We start from the raw sequence: 24,640 nt of genomic DNA, 5'->3' as shown, positions 1-24,640 counted from the left end.
CTGAAATTTGAATTTCCTGTCATTTTCACACGTCACAAGATAATATCCTTCATTTGATTTTTTTCAATCATTTAAAAATGTAAAAACTATTCTTGGTTCGTGGGAGGTACATAAACAGATGTTGGGCTGACTTTGGCTCACGGGCTGCAGTTTGCTAGCCCCTGAGTTAGAGAAATTCACCATCTCTTTGCTTGTCACCAGACCACGTCACAATCTTATTTCAAAGATGCTTCTGTGAATGAAACACTCTTTGCTAGCCTTTTGGAGAAACAGAATATACTCTGGAGCCCACTCATTGGCATCTTTAAAGTATAGTGTAAATATGGAGCTAAAATAAATGCACTTAACATCCTGTACAGTAGCCTCCCCAAATCTAGTTACCGAAAACTGTGAGATTAATGTTGGAAGACAGACTTCCCACAGGCACAATCTTCAAATGGGACATTATGCTATAGTGAAGTCTCATTGAATCACAGTGCTGGGAAAACAGGATGGCACTCCCGTGGTCTCCCTGGACCCATGGCCCTTTGTCGTCTGACTTAGATTTGGTACCACCTGCTCACGTTTGGCCTACACTGATCGTGAACAAGTGGTCAGACTACTAGAAGTCTGATCAAATGATGGCACAAAGCAAAAAAACCCCAACGAACCCAAATGAAAATGCATTTTCTAGGCCCTTCTTTCTTTACATTATTACCTTATCTAGCAAAAACAAAGAGCACTTGATATATATTAATAATAATGTAAGGCAATCAATTCTAAGAGCATGCCGTGTTCTGTGTGAAAAGGCCAAAATAGGGAAGGATGATCTTAAAGTCCCGTGTCTTGGCAGATTACCTAGCATCTTGTGGGAAACCTTGCTTTGTGCCCCCCGAGTCAGAGAGGACAAATTTGATAACTCCCAGTATATTCACGCAGGCGTCCGTCTGCAGGACCTGTGCAGAGCGCCCCCTCCTGGTGGATGGAGAGAGTTCATCCACGCTGCTCAGCCAAGCTCCAGCGAGGGCTCTGGGGCTTTGAGGGTAAATAAATAGCAGAGTGGAGAGGCCACCGGACATGGAACCTGACAGCTGGTTTCCAAAGTGAGACTGCCTAGGTTGGAATCCTGACTCTGCCACCCAGCTGCATGACCTTAAACAAATTGCTTAACTTCTCTGTGCCTCATTTTTCTCATGCGGGAAATGAGGCTAAGAACAGTACCAATAGAATTGTGAGGAGTAAATGATGATTACAGGGAAAGGGGCTAGAACAGCGCCTGGTACATAGTAGACACTCAATACAGCTTAGCTTTCACTAGGATCAGAGAAGTGGTGTGATGGAGTAGGAAGAACGTTGCTCCGGGGATGGGAAACCAGATTCTCATGGTGCCTGCACTATTGATTTTCCACAGGCCCTTAAATAGTCATCTAACCTCTCCGATCTTCAATTGCTTTCCCTGTAAAATGGTGATGATAATGCCTTCCATGTCTATCTGAGGGCAGAGGTCTGGACCCGGTGACCTTCTCAGGACTCGTCCAGTGGCAGGATCTGAAATTAAACAGCCACCTAACACGGCCCAAGAGTGGGCAGTCCTAACTAATGGGCCAGTTGAGGAGCAGAAAAACGAAGGAACAACAACTAATTTTTAAAGGCTTTCTGGTTCAAATTGTCTAAAACATTAAACAAAAAAAGGTCTTTTGCTTTGTAAACATAAAGGAACCGAACAGCTCACAGTCCACAGCTGTTCACCCAGAGATCACAGAGATCCACGCAATTCATAATAATGATAACCGAGCAACTGTCCCCCATCTCCTCCCACCCTTCTCTGGCCATACACATCAAATATTTGTGAAATAATATTTTTTGAAAATTAGAATTGCTCATTTTGCTAGTGCTCATGGGGTCAAAGCAGTGGATTCCCATACAAGCAAGTTTACCTCATTCAGTCTCAGAAGCAGTAGAAATAGTCCTAACCCCACTCTGTCCCTTATATTCTTCTGGCTTCAAAATGAAAGACTGTGCAAGCGAGAGGGGCTGGATCCTTGCAAATCTATCTCCACGCCTGGAAATAAAACAATTGGAAACACTCGTCCTGCTGAGGGAGCCTGGTAGTTTCCACATGATATTACTGCACACAAATAAGAAGCGTACGAAGCTACTTCAGAAGAGGACCATGGATACGCTTCCTTTCGAGAAATTGTTTCAAGGCCTCGGTGCCATCTCCTTGCTCCCAGAATTAGCTCTGTGCAGCTGGGATTGTGATCACAGACCTGGCCGTGGATAGTTATTTTCGTGTGGGTTACAGAAATGTCAGGAACCCCATTGATAGAGAGGCAAGCTCGTTGAGAATTTTGAGGAGAGACTTTTCACTGGTGCATCACTGTGGGTGGTTCCAGGAAGAGGACACATCCTGGGCCCTCTGAATGGTGTTCTGGTTCCCTGCCCACAGACTGTGTCCCCTAGGCAGCTCTCCTCACCTCACTGGCCTCTGTCTTCCCCTATCAGTGAACTAGGGCTGAGAGTACCCACCCTCCCTATAGGATGGGTGTAAAAACCCAAAAAGACTAGTAGATCCAGCTAGAAACAGGAGTGTTGCTCATGGTGATGAGAGTAGGCTCTCCCTTAAAGGAGCTCCATGTTATCACTGATCCTAGAACATTGTGTATTCCATCCCAGGTACCCCAAACTGGCTGCAAAACATCGGGAGTCCAACACGGCAGGCATCGACATCTTCTCCAAGTTCTCTGCCTACATCAAAAACACAAAGCCTCAAAACAACGCTGGTGAGTGACTCCCGTCCACTGGGAGCCCCTGGCAGCGCTGTCCCCTGCCCGGGGCATCTCAGATACTCAGGTCAGGGAAGCAGCTGGAACCAACGCCGCTTGTTAGTCATCCCACACACCCCGCTTGACATAGGGGACGGGGCTGTAGATCCTGCCTTCTGTCTAGTGCAGGTGAAAAGGCCAATGGGCCTTTGCGCTGCCTTGGAGGGAGGGACGCAGTCTGCATTTCGAGCCTGCCTCATTGCACAGCGTCATGCACTGCACAGCAGGGTCCTGCCTCAGCCGTACTACTGCCCACTTGTCCCAAATTCACAACCTTGCCCACATTCTCAGGAAGTCCTGATTGCAATAACAAATCTCAGCTTCCTTCTGGTCTCTGAAAGACTGCTCAGGTGGCTGTCCAGAGGCCATGGTGGGACAGCACAGTCATCACAGTGGTGACTGCGGAAGGCAGAGCCCCACCCTCTGCATTCTCCCCTCTGTGAGTGCAAAGGATGCTGGGCAGCCACCTCCCAAAGCCCTCCTTCTGGCCTTGGCTACAGAGCTCGGGACTCGGTTCTCCTGTGGTGGCTTCTCAGAGGGGTTTGAGCGCCTTGTTTAAGTTCATAGCTCTTTTGGTTCCTCATTCGGCATCGTCCTTTAAGAATTAGCTAAAGCAATCTGAATAGAACCGTCAAATTGAGCATAACACTTGAAGAAGAGTGTTAGGCCCTGTAAGGACAAGGAAGAAGGATGAGAAAGCTTGCTTGCCCTCCGAATGGGAGAATGAGACAGCATTACAGGCTGGAGCCGGGAGCCCAGCACAGCCAAGCAGAGTAAGGACTTCATGAATCTTTGTGAATGAGCGAGGGAAGGAATGACCATTGCATGAATACACAATGGACCAAAACAGGGTGGCATATGCTAGATGTTCCAGGAACTCCGAGGAGAATGGTAGCTCTTTGGACTGAGGTGACCAGGAAAGGCAGCCGTGCATGAGGTGAAAGAGGAAATTTTGGCGGGAACAGAGTTGGTGCAGTGGGAAATACATAATTCAGTAACAGTTACAGAGGACCTGGATTATGCCAGGCAAAAACTAGATTCTAGGAAAAAAAGAAAACTAGAAAAAGATGCTTTCCCAGGCTTTAAGGCCCGGCTGGTGCAGAAGAAAAGGCTTAAATTCATAAAAAGTCAAATAACAAGACAAGGGAGAAATGATGGCTTAACCAAAGGGAGTCTGAAGAGCTGATTAACTGTATCTGCCAAAGGTGCTCAGAGCAGGAGGAATTTACCTTCAGGGCCTTTGAGGAAGCTTCTGGAAGGGATTTCAACTGGGTCATAAAGGTTAAGGGGGAGTGAGTCGGCTGGGACCATAGGGTGGAGGTCATGTGGAGAATGGGAAAACACCAGCAACAGAGATCGGGAAAAGTGGCCAGAGCCTCTGGTGCCAGCCTGGGAGACTGGATTTTATCCTGGGGGCAACGGCAGCCATTAAAGGTTCATGAAGAGGCTTTATAAGGAGAGTGGCCTTTTAGAGACAAGAGGAAGAAGAATGTGGAAAATATGTTAAATATATTCGGTGCTCGTGCCTCGTTCCTGTTTGGACCCTGTGTTGAACTGAGCAGTGTCCGCCATAAACCCATGTCCAGCTGGGACTTGGGAATGTGGCCTTCTTTGGAAGTAGGGTCTTGCAGATGTAGTTAGGTAAGGGTCTCTAGATGAGATCATCCTGGATTTAGTGTGGTCCCTAAATCCAATGACTGGTGTCCTTACGAGAAGAGGAGGGGACACACAGACACAGGCGAGAAAGCCATGTGAGGACAGACAAAGATTAGAGTGCTCTAGCCACAAGCTGAGGGCCCTTGGGGCCACCAGAAGCTGAAAGAGGCACAGAAGGACCCCCCCCTAGAGGCTTGGGAGGGAGCGTGGCCCTGCTGACACCCGGATGTTGGACTTCTGGCCTCCAGAACTGAGAGGATAGCTTTCCGTTGTTTCAAGCCTCCCGGCTGGTGGTGCTCGGTTGTGGCAGTGCTGGGAAACGAATGCAGCCCCTCACGGCTGTCATGGGAAAGGGCATCACGGCCGCTCACCCAGCTGAGGACGCAGAGACAAATGAGAGGACCAGTGGCTCATCCTTGCCCCCGGGGCAGAGCCGGCTCTCAACTCTATTTTCAGGTTCCTCATCCTGTGCCTTTCCCCTCAGCCGCAAATAGCTTCCTTCATACTTGTCAAAGCACCCTCAGCAAGATGATCTCGTCTGAGCCTTCCAGATTTTTCAAGTTATAAATGATATTTACATATTATCTGTGTTACAGTTCTCTTATCCCCAAGGCCAAAGCAACAGTTTCCGCTGAACATCCCGTATCAATTTCTTATAAACTCAACACTCTCCAATTTTCATTCTTTCTGCGTCTTCTGTTTCATCCTGTTTTTCTCTGCGATGGGTTTTGCCCTTGTGACTCCTCCCCCTGACTCACTGAACATTTCAAAGCTCCAGCATTTCTGCTTTCCCAAAAAGCCCACCCCCCAGGCCACAGTCCTTGGAGCTCTTCTCCTCTCCTGCCTTTTAACAAGACACCACGCGTTCTTCCCTCATTGTAACTATAGCTTGCCCGCTCCCTTCCCTCGCTCTTCTCATTTTCTTCCCCCAACCCCAAAGCCCCCAGTTATGGTCAGCTGGGTCCAAAGGTTCTTAGGCTCAGCAAGCCAGAGGCCAAGGCTCCTGCGGGGCCAGTCCTGAAGAGAGCAGCATCCCTCCGGCGCTGGGATCCAGAGCCACGCCGTGGCCCCGCCCCACACAGTCGCTTGCCCCATGAGACAGTCCACACCCCGCTCTGCTTTGTCTGAGCTCTGTAGGAAGCAGGCTCGCACAGGTCTCCGTGACAACATCAGCATTAGACCCTTTGACATGTCTTCCTACACTACTTTCCCATTTTTCTCTCCGGATCTTCAGTGCTGCATCTGTATCTTCAATGTCCTTTTTTGAGGTTGTCCCTTTGTGTTTTCAATTTTTTTTTTCTCTTGAGCAGAGCCCTCCCTCCCCCCTACCATCTGTCCACCTCGCCCTTCCCAGCCCTCGTCCGTACACTGGCCGTGGTCGTGGTCCTTCCTGACCTCTCAACTTCAAAGCGTAAAAAACATGACACTGTGACATGGTTCTGCGTGGTGGATGATCTCTCCACTCCTGGAGCGGATGTAGGAGCTGCCATTCAAACTTTCCACAAGACCTCGAAAGTTCCCAGTACTGGAATCTAGACCCTATCTGGGGCCCCCATCCACAGCTAACATGCCAGAGAATTGTCTGTTAGTTTGTACATTCAGTCGTTTATTTATTCATTCAACAAACACAGATTGTGTGGAGTGGCTACATTGTTTAGAGGGCATTTCTTGTGTGCCAGGCACTGTGCTGGGTTCTAGAGTTGTCAAGACAAATGAGACCAAGTCACTGCCCTCGATGACCTCACTGGAGGCGGTAAAACGTATAAACAGGGAATTCTGGCCTGGGTCTGAGTTCCAGGTCCGCCTCTTCTGCCTGAAAGACGTACGCTCTCTCCTCCTCTGTTTCTGCATCTGTAGGATACACTTAACAATACTTTCTTCATCTGCCAAATAAGGCAATCAATAACACATCCAAGATGAGTGATGCAGCTTCATTTATTTTATAAGTCAGTACTTGTAAATCCTTTGGCACAGAGCCTGACCCACAGTAAGTGCTCAGAAACTGCTGCATCAGCTCCCACTTTTCCCCACCCAACCTTCCAAATCTCCCGCCCGTTTAGTCTCTTTTCTCCTGGTTTGATTTTGCTTCCCACTCTCTTGGTGCATTTTCCTCCCCTCCGGAGCACACGTCAAAGGGGCCTTGGCCTGGCCGTGACTGTCACACCTGTGGTATTGTTGCCTTGGACCGGAGGTCATGGGCTTGTGCTCTCTTTTGTTGTCTGTCACTGCACTGCCTCCTCCCTCTGCAGTTGCTGGAGCCGGTCCCCTGGGGCTGCTGTGACAGATTCTGCCTCCACGCCCCTCCTTGCCCCCTTTCCAGAATTGCTCACTTCATTTAAAGGTGGCAGCTCATGACAGTCTTAAGACTCCACATTCAGTAAGATGCCACCTGGGCTCACTTTCTTGTCACTTGGGGTCTCCCTCCCCCGGTTTAGGGGGAAGCAAAGACTTTGGTTTTGGCTGTGCTGCATTTCCCACGGCTCTGAGGCAGGCAGTATGGTGGTTCAACCCACAGAGTCTGAGGCCAACGGCCTGGGTGCACACTCCCACTTCACCTCTTGTTGGCCTTGTGACCTCGGGCAAGTTACATCAGCTCCGTGTGCCTCAATGTCTTCACCTGTAAAATGGGAGCAATAACTGTCCATTCCCCACAGATACGCTTGGGACAATGCCCACCGCTGTGTTCAAACGTCGACTGTTTTTCTGAGCTATTATCTCGGGGCAAACAATTGTGCCTCAGCAGAGAGGTCTGGAACAAAAGCGTAGTGTGAGGAGACATATATGTGTGTGTATATATATATGATTAAGTCCATGGGTGAGAAGAGGAGACCATTAGAGACAACACCGAAGGCTCCCCCTCATTTATGGCGGGCAGAGGGAGAGGAGTCAGGGAGGAAGATTAAGGACTAGCCAGTGGGGAACGAGGAAATCCAGGAAGGGTAGAGGGTAGGGGGATCAAGAAGATAAGGAAGGAAAGCTTTTTGTTTTTTTTTAAGAAAAGAGAGTGATCTGCGGTACAAGATGTTCACAGAAGGTCACGGGGACGTTGTCTGTTGTGTCCAGCTCCTTGGAGGTGTCCTTGGGCATTTCTCTCTGACTGCTCCTCTCACCTGCATGCGCCCATCGCTCAGACCCTGCACAACAAGAGCGAGCCCAGGCCAATGGAGGAAGCTCAGACCCTTTTCCCTCGGAAGGGGGAGGTGTAGTGGGAGGCCACAGGGAATGGAATGGAGAACCACTGGAGGGGAACCCGTGGTCCTGAGGAAGGACGTCTTTGACATGGGAGAGAACAGCGCTGCATTTAGATTCGGCTGTAGGAGTCCCTGCCCTGGGCCCCTGCACGTTATGTTTTCAATCTAGCCAGGAAATGTCGTGTCATTTGTTCAGTATTGAAGGCTTATAGAGTTCTGAAGTAGAAGGATTGGAGGGAGGGTATGAGCTTTGCCCATCCCATCTTTGACGCATCTGGTAACACGCCTGGAATTAACCAGCAGTCAGCTCTGTCATCACCCTGGATCCTGCCTCCGCTGGTCCTTCTCTGCCTGCACCAGAGTCCAGTTCCAGTGGTGGCCTGGCCCCGGGCCTTCAACCTGGTGGCCTAGGTCTCTAACACCTCCCATCTCTCTCTTGCAAGTGTCGCTGTTAAAGAGCCTCACCTCCTGGCATTGCTCCTTTCACCTTCCTCTGAGGTGCCGCCGTGACACGCAGACCCCAGGCGACCCGAGCCTGGGCAGCAGGCCCCCAGGCTCCACAGCTCTGGGTCTCCTCGCTCCCGTGCCCCGTGCTTTCTCAGGCACTCTGTCACTGGGCCATCAGTTTGCCTCCTCGGGTCTATCCCTTCCCTTGAGGGGTTTCTTTTACACCCTACTTGAACATGTCACCCCCACTTTGTCGCCTCCTAAGAGGATCTGGGCTCCTCTCTCTGAGTAGCCATCTTACGTCTTGCATTTCTTACCCTCAGACTGCCCTTTGAACAGACTCTACAGATCTCTGCCAAACCCCTTGGCCTTCAAGAACTTCATTTTAGCTACTTACCCTAATCCGGGCATAAAATACTATATTTTACTTTATTTTTCATAATCTTTTCCCTTATGCTTCGATCCTATCAGTTCTACTGATTTATTCAACTTTCTGTACATAGTGCATGTGCCAGGCAATTGACAAATGGATCTGATGTGCGTCTCCAGTTCTCTATTGTTATTCACCATTTTTAAAGTTCCTCTAAAATTTCTTCCAGCCCTATCCCGTTCCCCCAGATACTGTGAATATTCCTGTCCGGTGTTACTGTCTCGTTTTTGGCAAAAGCATTACACTTTTATGTCCTTTTCCCCATTTTCTTTCTGGTTGGAGAGAAAGGAGACGTGTACATGCGTGTCGACTAAGACAAGAATCCAGCATTTCTCCTACGCCTTTCACGTTTATTTTCTATCCTGCATCCCTCTTCCATGGGACTCTCTTTCCCCGACTATGAGGTCTAAAAAGCCCCAGAGGCAATCTTTTATCTAATCAGTATACCATATGCAGCCCTATGGCTTTTCCTAATCATATTTGCATATTCCCTTTTTTTTTTTTTTTTTTTTGAGGAAGATTAGCCCTGAGCTAGCATCTGCTGCCAATCCTCCCTTTTTTGCTGAGGAAGTCTGGCCCTGAGCTAACATCTGTGCCCATCTTCCTCTACTTTATCCATGGGATGCCTACCACAGCATGGCTTTTGCCAAGCTGTGCCATGTCTGCACCCAGGATCCAAACCAGCGAACCCTGGGCCGCTGAGAAGTGGAATGTGCGAACTTAACCGCTGCGCCACGGGGCCGGCCCCTGCATATTCCCTTTTTAATGCATCTAACACACATACATCTCAGGCTGTTGGCACCACATATTTCTGTGCTAAATCACGTTTTCCCAGTTGGGATGATTTGGGTCTTTCAAGACTTCCTTGCAATTCCCTCGTCTCTTCACCTTCAAGTGTAGCTTTCTCTAATATTTCCACCTCTGTTTTCCTCTGTCTTGTGGGCCTTCTTTCTATTTTAAAATTTATACTCCACTTGTTCCAGAAGGACTTTCTAGCTACTCACAAGGATATGCAAAGCACAGCAAAGCAACATGCACTAGAAGGAGGTGAGAAAGAAAAACAAGGGGGGACCGTAAAACGGAGCTCAAGGGGAGCTAAAACAGCGAGAGGAGCTCCCAGAGCCTGGATACTCGACACACATGGCCAACCACAGAGTTGGCTCTCACCCTTCCTAGACAAAGCCAAAAGGGACCCTGGTCAGCTACAGTTAGGTTCTCTCGGAAGATAAAAACAAACCAACTTCCCAGAAGAATAACAAATAATCTTGACTTGGGGGCTGGAGTTGTGGGCAGGGAAGAGCTGTTATTTTCATTTTCTTGGGCCTCTCCCTTCTGTGACTTTCCTTCCTATTGCCTGTAGACTCCAGGCCCGCTGACTTCAGGCTGATGTGACTTCTCTCGTCTTTCCCCGTGACACTGTCTTCACCCCTCCCCACCCTTCTGGTCCTCACCTGTGCCCTCTCTACACCTGAAATCCATTTTCTCCTCTTATCTCTCCATCTTTTCTTGAGGACTCAGGAGAGCTCCATGCAGCCTCAGGCCTGTGTCATCCGCTTTCCTGCTCCTCTCCGTCGTCTCCGAGATTCGGAGCAGCCTGCCTACGCCTGTCTCTTTTCATCAGGACTGACAGGCCCCATGCTGTGTTTGCAGAGATGTGCCCCTTCCGCTTCTGGAAGATGCTATGATGTCATAACACACTTCTCCTAAAATAGTTGTCCTAATAAAATACTTCTAAGGTCCTAAATAAAGTCCTGAACCTTCCCTGGGGCCCCATGACGTGCAGGACCCACTGCTATGCATGTAGAGTACGGGCCACAGTCTCAGGCGGACTCGTCTCTCTGGCTTTTGCCCTTCATTAGTTGTAAGTGTAGTGGTTGTATTTTCCAAACTGAAGATCAGATGTCTAACAAATTGCCTTCATTGAAAATAATCAAATTATAAGAAATCAGTACTGTCCCAGAAAATCCAAGACACATGTCCCCAAATGAAAAGCACCTGGCTGGGGCTCAGCCCTCTGCTTCCCCTCCTCCCCGCTCCAAATCCAAAAGTGGCTGCCGCTGCGAGGGAGGATGAGCACATCACAGCTCCCGCCACCTCCTGGCCCCAGACCCTTTGCCGGAACAAATGAGTCACCATTGGCCACGAAGTCCCCTGAGCAGCCCTGGTTCTGTTTACAGAAAGGGCCAAATTTCCTCCTTCCGAAGGCTCCCACCACAGCCTTCACTTCCTGGGGCCTGGAAGCAAGCAGGGCGTTCCCTGGGTTTATTCTGAAAGAACAGATTGCCACAGCCACATACCACGAAGAAGACTCCAGGGTATTCTGGAAACCTCAGTGAGCTCACCTCATCAATGGGGTGATCATGCCCGCGGATGGAAATGGATTGAAGGATTACGTTGTGGTTATTATTACAATAGCCATTGCTCTCCTCCCGCCCTCCCAGAGCCCACACGAAAGGCAGCGTGGGCAAATGGGTTCCACTGCCTGCCTTGCTCTGTCCTCATCTCTTTCCTCCATCCAGGCCTGAATCCTCAAATTGCTCCTGTCTTCTCTCTGCTAAGAGGTGCCCCCTGCAGTGGGCCGTGCTTCTGGCTGATGCTGATGGAAAGATAATCTGTCTGTAGCACTGGCAGTCTTTCCCTGCCATGTTCTCGGTCCTTTGTGTCCACATGAGTTCATTCCCGTCCTCCCACCTCAAAGCCTGCCTGGCCGACCCGCACCACCAGACCCACCTCTCCTGCAGCCTGCTCTGTGCCTCCCTACCCCGGGGGTCAAACTGCCTTCTTCCCAGCATATACCCCTCCATCCCTTTTAATAAATCCATAAGACCCCTTAAGTAAATATATGAAGCGAGACCATCCCCATTAGATGTCTAGAAAATTGAGGCTCACAGACTTCAGCTCAATATTAAGAGCAAGTTTACAGTGAAATCTGTAGAGGTGAATGTCCCCATCAATGGAAGGGTACAAAAAGAGGCTGGACCGTTGGTGGTAGGAGCTGTGAATCTAAAGCATCATCTGTTGTAAGACGCTATTATTTTCAGCACCATGAAGAAACAAAATCTGCTTTCAAGTAAGCAAAAATGGATTCCCTTAAACTATTACATTTGGATGGTAAGACAGTCTGACTTCAGATGTCAAATGTGAAAAAATGTACACCTTAGTCTCGATGAAATATGGTAGACGATTCCCATAGCCCTTCCCAAATCTAACATTCTGTTACTTCCTGGCGGCTGTGTGTGAAATGTCAACCCCCCTTCTACTTGACCTTAAGCTGCCCTATTGGAAAGAAAGTCAGTCTAGGTCAACACTGCTTCCAGATCCCTCTGGGATAGCTGTCCTAACTCCGTATCCAGGAAAGTGTCAGTGCTGCCCTCTGTCGCTCCTGCCTGGAAACAGATAGCACTTATCTCCTAGGTCAGGCGTTGGCAAACTTTTTCTGTAAAGGTGCAGATAGTCAATATTTTGGACTTTGTGGGCTACTCCAGCTGTCGCAACGGCTCAGCTCTGCTGCTGGAACTATAAAGCAGCCACGGACGATACGTAAACAAGTGAGTGTGGTGTGTTCCAATAAAACTTCATCTATAGACACTGAAATTTGAATTTCGTATCATTTTCAGTTGTCACGAAATATCATTCTCCTTTTGACTTTTTTCCTACCATCCAAAAATGTAAAAACCATTCTTAGCTTGAGGAGAGTGCAACGAGAGGCAGCGGGCTCGATTTGGCCCTTGGACTGTAATTCGCTGCCCTCCGTCTTGGTCCCAGACTGCAGTAGCAGGTTCTCTTCATTTTTGTACCTCTTCACCTCTTGATCTATAATGTGGATATAATGTCTTGCAGCATCGTCATGTTAATTAAATGAATTAATGCATTAAAGCACTTAGGACAGTTTCTGGCACACAGTAAGCACCAATATGTGATCGCTATTGGGGCTACTGGTCTTAATTTCACAAATATTCCCCCAGATTCCCTGGTGTCCACGCTCTGGACCCAGCGGCCCAGCTTTCAGAGTAATGTGGAAGCATGTGCTGCCCTCTTCTGGCAGGTGGAGGAATCAGCACCAGGGATTTGCTGATCATGTTTAGCATAAGGAGGCCTGTGGGTTTCCAAGCGTCTTCTGCATACAGGGACTGAGTTATGCCTCGGCTTTGGCTGAGGGTTCCAGAAAAGGCCAGGTCTCCTTTGGGACTCGAAGCCACCTTCCATTATCTATCCCCTACACCCAGGGTAGGACATGTCCACAGGCCCCATGGGTCCTTCAGAGGTCACTGGCTGCCCAACTGCTTCTTTCTTGCTTTCCTGTCCCCCTTCCACCACCTCCAGCCTTTGCTTTTACGAACTTCCTTGACCTAAAATAGGAAAGTGTTTGAAAGGATTTGAAGCAGCCTGGGAGGGCTGTTAGCCCAGAACTAACAAGCCGCTTCCTATCAGAGGCCCCGTGCTTTCTCCCAAAGCATCATGAAAGCCAACTGCTGTCGGGGGGAGAGGAGGGGAAGGGAGGTGGGCAGGCGAGGTGGAGCGTTTTTCCAGATTCCCCAGGATGTGGTGAGCCATGTTGAAAAGCGAGTGTATGTATTTATTATTCTAAGCCGCTTCAATCACAGGGTGCTTATTTCCTTCTCCTCTTCCTCCCCGCCCAGCCCTCAGCCCCATATCACAGGGGGCCCAGTCTGGAGGCCCGGCCTTTCCAAGGGGATGGGCATGGTCCCCACCTCTTGTTCAGCCTCGTGCTCTGAGGTCAAGCTCAAATATGTAAAAAGTACAGGAACACGAGTTATAATTACCCTGCTCAGAAACAGAAGCCCCATAGTGGCCGTGGGCCTCCGTGTCTCTCCTGTGGGGAACACCGACCCGTTCTTCTGGAAGAGGACAGCTGTGTCCCAACTCGGGACAACTGGTTCCCTGGAAGAAGCCCTCTGCCAAGACTGTTATCATGAGGGAGGCTCCAGGGTGGTCCCCGGACCACCACAGGAGTGAGGATAACGAGGTGACTGTCTTGCCACTTCCTCATAAAGCAGGCATCGCCCATCTGGTTTCAAAAACGCCTCTGGTCATAAAGGAACCCTTCAGGCTGCCTTCCTTGGCCACCCGGCCTGCAAATAGCCAACTCGGGGTATTTTGTTTGTTTGTTTGTTGGGCTCCAGTTTTGCTTTGATTAGCATTCTTACAAAGAAAAACAAATAACCTGGGCTGGGAGACCCACCTCCGAGGTCTGGTGTTTCCTGCAGAGATGCGCATCATCTCACATGTGGAGGGTCCTGGAGGCTGAGACGAGAGGGAGGGAAGGGGTGACTGTTCCCCCTCTGGCACCTCCCAGGAGTGGCCCAGGGGATCCCTCCAGGGAGGGTCTTTGATTTGGTTCATTATTGAGGCGGATGCTGGCAATTTAGAATTTAACAAATTTTGCTCCTGAAATGAATCCTTGGGCGGTCATAAGGAAGGCGGTTGGTGGCGGGGACGTGTGGAAGAGGGCAGGCAGGCCCAGGCAGGGATGGGGGAAGAAGGAGGTGGGAGGGAGGGTCCTGTGTGGGTGGGCGCATTCGTTAGTGGAAGGAGGCCGTGTTAGCTGTGTGGGCTCCCCGGCTAGAGTGGAGCGAGACCACCAACACCATTCCATGTGGTGGAATTTCCCGCCGTCTGACCAGAACGAGTGCTCTGGCCTGGCCTGGCCTCTGCTCAAGGCCTGGGAATAAAGGAACATTAAATGGCTAATTTGAACACGAGTTAAATGCTCTTTCACCTCTGGCTACCGTCACCTCATCCTGTGCAACCGACACCTCTTGACTTTGTGTGGTCTACACGTAGGAGCAAAACGTGTCTCTTTCTACACACATACACACACACACATAGCTTGTGTGGGGTCTGATATTTCTATGCACTAGCAGAGGCCATACATACCGCCTTAAATAAATAGGGTCATATATCAATTAATCTGGGGAAAAAAAATGTGCTTGCATGTAAAGTTGTTTTAGTGATGGGACATGACGTGGGTCTGACAACTTTCCCATGAAGCACAATAGTGTTTAGACCACAGACGTGCAGTAGTGTGTACATGGGTGTGTGTCTACACTCATCGTGTGTATGTAGGTTGGGAGAGTTGTAGTTGGTTTATCCTGTGACTGCGTTCGTAACCCTCGCCTGTGATTGGAACGTAGCTCTGAGGAATGATTCTCCTGCCTCTCTGGTGACTCTCAGTGGAGGATGGCTCTAGGTAGATTCGCATGTGGAATGGGTTTCCCCATTTTTGGTAGAGCTGGGGCTGACAATGACAAGATGTGACATCCAGGTGGCGTGCTGAACCTTCTAGCAAAAACTTCAAACACCCCAATCGTAAACTCTCCTTGTCAAACTCGTCACTGTCTTGTCCAGGGAGATGGGCAATATCCTCTCCATTTCACACAAGAAAAGCTGAAGCATGAAAAATCGTTTGGGAGACATGATGGAGCCAATGATGGGCACAGGACAAACCAGGCCTTCCTCAGCTTTTAAAGTCTTTTGCTACAAATGGATAATACTAAAACACAAGAATTGAAACCAGAGTGGTGTTCCGAATTTATCAGTGGCTTAGAGAGGATAATTTATTGAGAAACAACATTGCAACACAGAACTTTGGCCTCAAAACCCCCAGCCCTCTTTACAAACCTGCTCCAGAGCTGTCTCTCGGGAGCGCATCCCAGCCACTCAAGCCCGTTCACCAGGTTAGCCTGAGTAGCCTCATTAGCTAAGGAGATGCATATGTTTAGGACTTATGTGTCAAGTACCACTTTATTTTGTTTGCCTTGTTATTCAGACCATTTTCCGACTTGAATGACATTTGAATCCCATGGGGTTCTTGTTAAAATGTGGATATTGGATGCAGTGGGTGGGGTGGGGCCTGAGAGCTCCCACAGGATTCTGAGGCTGCTGGTCCAGGAGGGTGCTTGGGAGTAAGGTTCTAGGCAGCAGTCTCCCCAGGGGACACGCTGCGTGTGTCTCATTCATTCATTCATCGTTACTATCCCCAGAGCCCAGCTCAGCATCCCGCCCAGAGCAGGTGCTCAATAGACATTCATAAAATGAACGAACATCCCAAACACTTCCAGACGACCTTCCCCTGTCTGCTCATTTACCCAAGAGATGATGGAGAAGACTGCCCTACCTCATCAGTGTCAGGGGCATTTCCTCCAAGCCACTTCCTGCTCCTGCCTGCCCAGCCCCCACTTTTAAGACTGTCCCATGTTACAGGCCCTTCCATTCTCTGATTACCTTTGAAACTTCCCAGTCTCCATTTAAAGTTTATGATGTTCTATGACGAGAACTATCTCTCAGCTGAGAACATATGGTGCTCATATAACCTGTTATATTAAATCAAGCCTCATGGTGGGGGAAAAAAAAAGAATAACCTCATTTAGAACCAATCAGTAAAAGAGTATAAAATTTGAACAATTCTCCTCGTGAAGATGGTCAGTGTGGGGCGGCGGTGTTTGCTCATGTAGTACTTTTCTTGTCACCCTAATTTTTATAACCACATTCAAGGAACATTATTTCTGGTGTTAAAGGTGGAACTTCACCAAGAGTCAGAAGAGAAAACACAGAAGACTTAGAACTTAGACTTAGAATTTTGTGTTCTTACAGCCAGAAGCCAGAAGTCTAATTATTTTTCTAGGAACCCCCAATCGAAGAAGCCTTTAATGATCTGGATCATAGTAAGAAATATGTTTCCCTGTGCCCATGTCCAGAATCCCTTCCATTCCCGAAAATCCCAAGGAAGGAGGTTGAACCACATGATTTCTCAGGCCGTCCCCATTCAGCTCTAACTCTGGTGCTCACACGCCGGTTGACATTTGCACTGACAGTTACCCATGTTTTGGTTCCTTCGTGGGGACCTCAAAGACAGGTTTTATTCAACACTGTCCCAGGTCTGACCCCGGCCTGTATCACTTGGCAGAGAGGTATAGGTTGGCGGTGGCCTCTGCTCCTTGTTTGCCTCTGATGACCCTGCAGAAGGGTGTGCTAGGCCAGAGGAAAGGAATCCCTTCCTCCGTCCATCCATCCATCCATCCATCCATCCATCATCCATCTATCCATGCATCCCCAAGAGACCAAGCACTACCATTGCCCCATTGTCAGCCCTCTAGTGAGATAAAGCCAGTTGCATAGCATATAGAGACATATAGGGTTCCATTTTAGGGTCCCTCCTCTTTCCTCAAACCCCATAGAATAGCTCATTCTTTCAACAAATCCTTATTCAGGATCAGGCACTGCACAATGTGCGAGAATAATATAGGAATGAAATATTGGCAATATCTACATGCTGTGGCAAAGGTCGTGTTTGGCTGTGTGTAATAGAAACCCGATCATAGAGGCTAAAGCACATACTTATGTCATTTTATTTTACAAAAACCTATATAGCATTTTACTGTGTGCCATGCCCTGCTCTAAGCCCTCTTTATAAATGTTTATTTCTTCATGGGAGTTTGCTTTTCTCCCATAACAAGAAGTCCTGAGAGCAGAGAGTTCCAGGCAGTTGTAGTTGCTTAAAGAAGTCATGGATCCAGCCCCTTAGAGCACTGATTCTCCATCTTTAGTGACTTTCATTCTTATGCCACAACATAGATGCTCCACTTCCAGACATTACATCTGAGTTCCAGGCAGCGCCAGCTGTGTCTGTCTTTTCTTTCCCAGAGACTATCTATAAATTTCCACTTACATCTCCTCGGCCAGAACTCAGTCATTTGGCCTCCTCTAGCTGAAAGTCTGGGACCATAAGTATTTTTTTTGTTTTAAAGATTTTATTTTTCCTTTTTCTCCCCAAAGTCCCCCAGTACATAGGTGTATATTTTAGTTGTGGGTCCTTCTAGTTGTGGCATGTGGGACGCTGCCTCAGCATGGCTTGATGAAGGGTGCCATGTCCGCGCCCAGGATTCGAACTGGGGAAACCCTGGGAAGCCAAAGTGGAATGCGCGAACTTAACCACTTGGCCTTGGGGCCTGCCCCAGATGATAAGTATTTCTGACCAGGCATATTGCTACTCTGAAAAAAATCTGGGTTCTGTTAGTAACAAAGAGGGTAAAGTGAATTCTTGCATATAATTCACTTTCAGCTTAAGGTTTTGTTGGGTTTTTTTTTAAACTATGGTGAAAATATCTGATCTAGCCACGCCAGAAGAAGACACACTATTTCAAATTCTCCTTTGGGGTTGACCACATCTGAATCATTAACCCACCTAGATTTTAAGAAACAGAAGTGGTGTAAAATTGCACACTTCGTCTGCTACACACTTACTTCAAACCTTAGAAGATGCAAAACTCATGTGGTAAAAGCTGTGCAGCCAGAACACCCTGTGGCCAGCTTCTCCCTCAGACTGTCATCTGTGTGGGGCAAGCGGGAGCGCCCAGGGAGCTGCTCTGAGCAAGGGGGCGGCAGGATAATGGCGGGAAATTCCGCAAAAGTATCGGTACCCACCACCCCACCAAACTTACCCCGGGTCCCCATTGCATGACTGTTAGCAAGAAGTCTCGCTCTGGTGGGACTGTGGTTACGGCGACAGAGTCAGAGCGAAAGGACCAGCTGAATATTCAAGAAAGGACTCTGCATAATTCATCTGGGGTGACAAGCACAATATTTATTAAGCAACTTTTTTTCTGCAACTCTAAGAACATACTAGCTTTTTTGTATGCTTTGATTCTTATGCATCGGCACCATCCCACATGGCGCATAAGGACTGCTCACTGCAGGCCAGGCACCATTCTAAGCTCTCCACAGGCATCACTCATGGCAACCCTATAAGATGTGCCATGTTTTGATCTCCATTTTGCAGATGAGGAAATTGAGGCAGAAGAGGTTAAGCAGCCTGTGCAAGCCAGTAGGTGGCAGAGCCAGGATCCCACTCCAGGCAGCTGGTCCCGTGGTCTGTGAGCTTGACCTGTGCACATTACGCATTTAATAAAATGCATTATTTAAAATGCATTTAGTGCTGAGTTTTTAAACAAGAGTAGTAGGTCACTTAGGAAACTGTGATCGAATCAGTTCATAAACCACTGCACAACTACCATGTGTTTTTCCCTAAATAGGCTGAACAGCCCCAGCGTCACTGTTGGCGTCCTGACCCGGCAATCCATGGGGATGAGGGGCGCCGACCCAGCCCACGGTGGGCGCTGGACAGACACCTGTTTAACAAATGAAAAGAACAGGCAACCAGAAGAGAATTTATAGGATAGTCGCAGAATGCCTAAAACCAGCACTTATTTAGATTCAGAGTTGTGGTGGCAGGGTGGCAGTTCTTAGATTCGTTCATGGCTTTTTTATAAGAGATGTAGTCGTTTAAGGACAGAGCAAGACAGAATGTGGTTAAATCACTTCAGCCTGAGTGTTTGGAGGGAGGGAGAGTTGAGAAGGAACGGCTCTAGGTCTAAATGCTGGAACTGATGACCCGCAGTTAGAATCTCCCTTGACCCGCTCATTCCAAGTGTTCGGACATCAGCACTAATCCTAATGTATGGCCTGATACTTAAAAATAACCTGTTTTAAAGTACCCATAAAATGCTCACAGTTTTCAGCCTGATTCAGTCTGCAAAATGAACTACAGCCCGCTCTAATAGCTTCAGTCAGCATTTATGTCGTTCTTTCTATTAGCACAATGGGTTTTACAACCATTTATGAGTTTCTGGAGAGCCTAATAGAAAACACACATACACGTCTGCTGTGGAAGATGCAGAAGAGTTTTCTTTGCTTAAGGAGAGACCAGAAGGGGTCGCCACCACCCTGTCACTAAAGCCTGAGCCGGGCTCCCTAATCGGGAACACGTTCTCTCCGGGTTGCTCCGCCAGTGCTGGCGTGCACCCTCCCTGGTGCGTCTCTGCAGTTTCCTCTTTGGGCTGGCTTCATTCAGAACCAGTCTCTCTTTCTCCTCCTGTTGATAAATAAATATTTAGGGAGCTTACAGGGTACAGACTGTGCACACAAAAAGAAACCTAAGTTTGAAGACCTAAGTGATAATCTTTCTCTTCAAATTTACTGTGGCTTTTAGGAGATTTGGAAAATTATCAGCATCTGGAATTGTCTAGATTATCCATACTTTCCTTCATACTTTAAAAAACATCTTATGAGAATCATGCTGAAGTTGTCCTAAAATTCTCTCCTGTGCTAGTGTTTTCAACACAGCCAAATAATTGCCAAAGATTGTCTTTTTTAAAAAAATTGTTGTTGGGAATAATACTTCTGGACATAGGGTGAATATCAAGTTGGTTTGCACAACTGTATAAAAAAGGTAACTCTTCGCAAGGGTCACCTATAGGGCTTGGAGAAGAAGCGATACAGTGGATCTGTCTGTTCCTCAGGGAAAAGCCCTGAGTCCCTGGGAATAGATCAGAGGGCACCCCCTTCACCGGGTGATTCTCTCCGCCGAAGGTGGGTGGGGGCATCCACCAGTGTCTTAGATCCCAATCCACCATAGTTGTAAGACTAGAATCCTGCCTCGGGAGTAAAGAATCATTTAGTAGCCTCTTACTGAAAAGAACCATGGGAGTTTGTCATTTAATTCACCCTCCCATTCACGGCTGAAATCTTTTCTAGAACTACAAATAATACCCAACGGCAGCAGGAGCTGCAGAGCTTTCTCGAGCCCAGCTGACACGGCCCGAGGGAATAGGAGGGAATCTTGTTGAAGCTGCCACCGTTGCATTTTGCTTTCTCGTAAACCACCGGTTGTCCTTCCACCTTTCCTGTTTTCAGCAGTGCCTAGAAACAGAGGCCTGGAGTTGCTTCCCACGTGTGAGCCCCTGGGTCTTTCAAAGCCAGAGCCAATCTGACAATATCCTCCTCTCTGGCTGTGAGGCCAAGTCCAGTTGGCCTCACTGGTTCTTGGTCTGATGCCAAAGGTGGACATGAATTCTCCAAACCAAGAGAATTTGACACACCCACGTAGCCTGGAGAGAACAATGCCAAACCCAAAGAGACGATTCTAGGCAACTTGGAATCCTGAACATGTCAGGGAATTCAAGAGTGGGTTTCGTTCTGTGATCTCTCCAGGATTCTCCTTGCACCTGGGCAATTCTGGAATTTTCGGATAAGCTTCACTTCAGACACCCAGCTTCTGCCTCGAGTTGCTTTCTTGGCTTAAGCTTTCACTCACTCTCTCCTTCCCTCCCGTCTTCTCATACACTTAAGTTCTGCAGCCGTAATGATTATAGCTATCTTTCATTGAGTCCCACTATGCACCAGAGTCTGTAGAAGATGCTTTAGCAGGACCTGTGAACAACTGTGATCAGTGGCAGGATTCAAATCCAGGTCTCCTGAGTGCCAGAGCAGATGCGCCACTTTGCTACCATGTCTGTTATCACAAGTCCTCTCAGCGAAGCCTGGTCAGGGTTCTCTGACACCCCTGACCCAGGCTTGCTCTGTCCCTTCCCCAATGATATCAGTGACGTGCTAGCATAGCCAGAGGGCCCAGACACAGCAGAGGAGCTCCCACCAAACCTGAGAGAAAGCCCGCCCCATCTTCTACAACCCTGCAGCCATTTCTGCGTCACTGTGGTATGAGGACTGGGCATTGATAATGCTTTAACAGACAAAGGCACCATGGGCATCAGCCACTCCTTGCTTGTCCACAAGGGTCACTGTGGGTCAGGGGGTGTGACCCCCATTTCCATCTGCTTTATAATTTTACCTCTATGTGGTTAGTCCTACTTATGTAACCCAACTATAACTGGGCCGCCTTACTCTCTCTTTAAGGAGTTATGCAACAGAGAAAAGCTACGTGGCTCTAATCCGCGAAACCTGAGAGATAATTGTGGATGTTTATGGAAAGTGTGCTGCTGGGAGGGAATTACACTGCCCATCACAAAGCTGAAAGTCCTAAAAGTCCCCTTCAAACATCTTTGTTCTTCCTTAAGATGGCACTCTTTGCGACAGCACCTGAGTTTCTGCCCACCTGGCCTGCACCTCCTCCTCTCCCGCCCCTTATAATTCTCCTGGGCCTTGCTGCTGCTCCAGCCTCCTCCTCGCTCCTGGATCTTTGGCCCTGGGCATCCTATATAGGGCAGTGTGACCTCACTCCATTTCTAAAGGAAGTCTTCTTCCTCCAAAAGGGAGAAGTGATATTAAATTCTTATTACTTGATTTTTTTGTTCCCATCACATTTTCATTCATGTTCAAGACTATCAAATGTCAACAGGTGTGGCCATCTTCGTATTTTCTCTCCAAGAATATGTGATGGCCAGAGAAATCTCCGTTGTGGTCTCCCTCAAACCATAGCTCGGCTTCCTCTCTTTTTTTTTTTTTTTTTGCATTCTTTAGTTATATTACCATGATCTCAAATGAGAAGAGGAAAAGTAAAAACTTCATTCAACCCTCCAGGTATTTCTTAAAATCTAGAAGTTTCTTTCTTCATAAGCAAAACTCAAATGGATTTCTTACTTTTAGCCCAGATGTTTCACTGTCACATAGGCAATGTGACAGCTTTGGCCTCAAGGACAGGCAGAGCTGGTATCTGTCGCTGAGAAATGATGTGCAGGGTCTCACTAGACCCTCTTGTCAGAGAGAACTCCTTCTAAACCCAATCATAGTCATTGAGACCACCGAGACTTCCAACTAAAGTCAAGCCATTAATAGCAGAACACACATGTGTTATCAAATTAGGTGGAACATAGTGGGTGTGGAGTGATGTTCTGAGAGTCACATGCTTGTCAGCGGAATAAGTGTGTGCAAGAAAGGTCTGCAGCATGAAAGGAAGATGGCGGCTGGGGGGACCCCAAGGAGCAGTGGGCCAGCCCTTGGCACCCAGAGACGGCCTTGTAGACCGGAAGAAGTTTAAGGTTTCGAATCCAACCACCCTCTTTTTAAGACCTGGTTTTGCTCCTAACTCATGTAATAGGGTTACTCCTTTGAAAATATTTTTCTCTTTGCCTTTCTGAGTAAATGATTCTTACTAAGGATATACTTCTAGGCATCCATTGGCTCCAAGAGAGGTGAGGCTTTCTAAGAAAGAATTCTAAGGAAGAAAGAGGAATTCGATATTTAGCTTCTGATATTCAAAATAGCATTTTCAACAAGCCAGTAGCCTTGCAAGCCAAGCTATTGCCTTAAATTTTTCTAAATTCCTTTATCTCTCAATTTTAGCACGTCCAGAACCATCCCTGGAGGCCTCAGCTTACAGACGAGAGAGCCCTCTGCCTGTGCAGCAGCCGGGGAGCTTTGCTGCTCTGTGGTGGAGAGAACATTTGACATAGGAAAGCCCAGCCCTCTGGCCCAGGGGCTTTGGGGATGAAGGAGAAGAGAGAGGCAGAGAGGCCAGGGAACCGGAGATGTGTCATGTGGTGCTTTGCTTGGGTATCCCTCCAGGGCTTTGGAGGGAGGCCAGCAGCCCACCTCTGACCAGCACCCTGGGGTCAACATCCTCGTGGTTACTGTAGAAGGAAGTAGAGGTTCAGCACAACTGGGAAGAGACGCGGGACCTGTGGTAGCTTCCCAAAGCCTTCCGCCCCCTAGATCCCAGGACTCCCGTCTCCCCAGTGCCAGGAGGTCACAGGAGCCTCCTCCCCCTACCGCCCCGTTTACTCAGAGAGAAGAGCAGAGAGCGGGGCTCTCTGAGAAACTGAGTATTTTTATGCAAAGGAGACAGAGAATTCTCTAGAGGAACTATTTACATTATTACATCAGACTAGGTTATAATCCAGAATGGGTTAAAGGTGTTGTTTTCCCATTACCCAGGAGCTGGAGCTTGTAAGGAAGAACACAACAATTAAGAACAAAATAAGGTACATTTTCATTGTACATCCCAGGAGTAGTTTGAATGGTTTATGTGTGTGCTGGCACTGCGTGTGTACCTTGGATGAGTCTAAAACTCAATCTCTTTATCTGTTAAATGGGAATGAATAATACTTGCCATCTCAGTAGCTTCAGTGTGTACATAAATGGTAGGTGGCCTGAACATCCCTGGACCACTTCCGAAATTCAGAAGTGTATTTCTTGCTGGTGCTGGGGAACAGGATTAAAGCCATGAAAGGAACACAGCAGGGCCGAGGGTGCTCTGCCTGGGGCCAGCCCCCAGTAGCCGTGATCTCCTTCTCCATGGAGAGCTGAACAGACCCCCATCCAGGGTGTAGATGTCGGCAGAGGTGGACCCCTAGCTCTTATCTCTCTGCATGTTCACATGGCAGAGAAAAACCACACATGAGGGACTGAGAGGACAGCAACCTGGATCCACAGAGCTGCTCTGGTCCCTTCAAAAACCACCTTTGACACTGTTCCACTTCACGTGAATTTTGAGCCCAAGGGGTCTGCACGGCTGCTTGCTGATCAGCACCCCTGCTGCACAGAGCGTGCCAGCAAAGCAGGGCTGAGCCACGCTTACGAGAGCTGGTTGGAGGCTGAGCTGGAGTCTTGGCTCCCTGGTCCCCATTCAGCCTCCATGCCCTGGTAAGAGTATATTATTTTCTTAGCTCAAATTGCCGTTTCCAAGTCATTATTTCTCTACAACGAGAAAACAATATTGGGTCTTATGTAATATCAACCTCAATGAATCTGGAAGTGATCATGGAATGGGTGGATTTTTTTTTTCCTCCTTAAAAAAGAGAAAAATAAATTTGAGATTGTTTGCATATGGCTGAGAATATTTATGAACTATTCCCCTTGTTTCCTCATCACATATTTTACCCAGTGCATTTGTGTGTGGTACGGAATAAATCTTTATAGGAAGGGTGGAGTGGAGAGGGGAAGAAAGCAGGAAAGGACTGGATATCCATCAAGTGCCTGGAATGTTATAGATCCTAGGTCTCGGGGTCCCCTGAAGTCAGGCTTGCTTGCTGTGATGTGAGGGTTACCCCGTCCTGCTACTCAGAGGAAATATTTGGGAGGGAGGGTTTCAGATGCGAACACCAGAGAAATTAACATCTTCTTGTCCCTCTGGTTTCTTTCACGTCCCCCTCACTCTTACCAGAGCAGAAAGTTTGCCACCAATGGTTTCATGACCTGGGTGCCGTCAGCCAAAAGAGATAATTAAATTCTGTGGATGCCAGATTGAGCCAAGGTCAGAGGAATGAGTTGGCAGGTACAAGGGAAAAGAACTGGCAGAGAAGGATTGGTACTGGTATTTGTTATTCGATAATATGGCAGTGTGTTAGCACACAGGCATG

At 48.2% G+C, this 24,640-nt stretch overlaps 1 protein-coding gene across 2 annotated transcripts in view; it reads left to right on the top strand.

The window, feature by feature from the left end:
- Positions 1-24,640, top strand: part of CLIC5 (chloride intracellular channel 5) — a 100,477-nt gene that overhangs the window by 61,786 nt on the left and 14,051 nt on the right. For both annotated transcript variants that reach the window (XM_008542165.2, XM_008542173.2), the window contains exon 4: positions 2,656-2,762. In XM_008542165.2, the coding sequence (XP_008540387.1) occupies positions 2,656-2,762 (107 nt within the window). The remainder of the gene's footprint in view (positions 1-2,655; positions 2,763-24,640) is intronic.

The sequence above is a fragment of the Equus przewalskii genome, chromosome 19 (genome assembly GCF_037783145.1).
Source record: "Equus przewalskii isolate Varuska chromosome 19, EquPr2, whole genome shotgun sequence".
NCBI classification, from domain to species: Eukaryota; Metazoa; Chordata; class Mammalia; order Perissodactyla; family Equidae; genus Equus; species Equus przewalskii.
The sequence above is the reverse complement of the archived record's forward strand: the minus strand, read 5'-3'. Positions and strand labels throughout refer to the sequence as shown.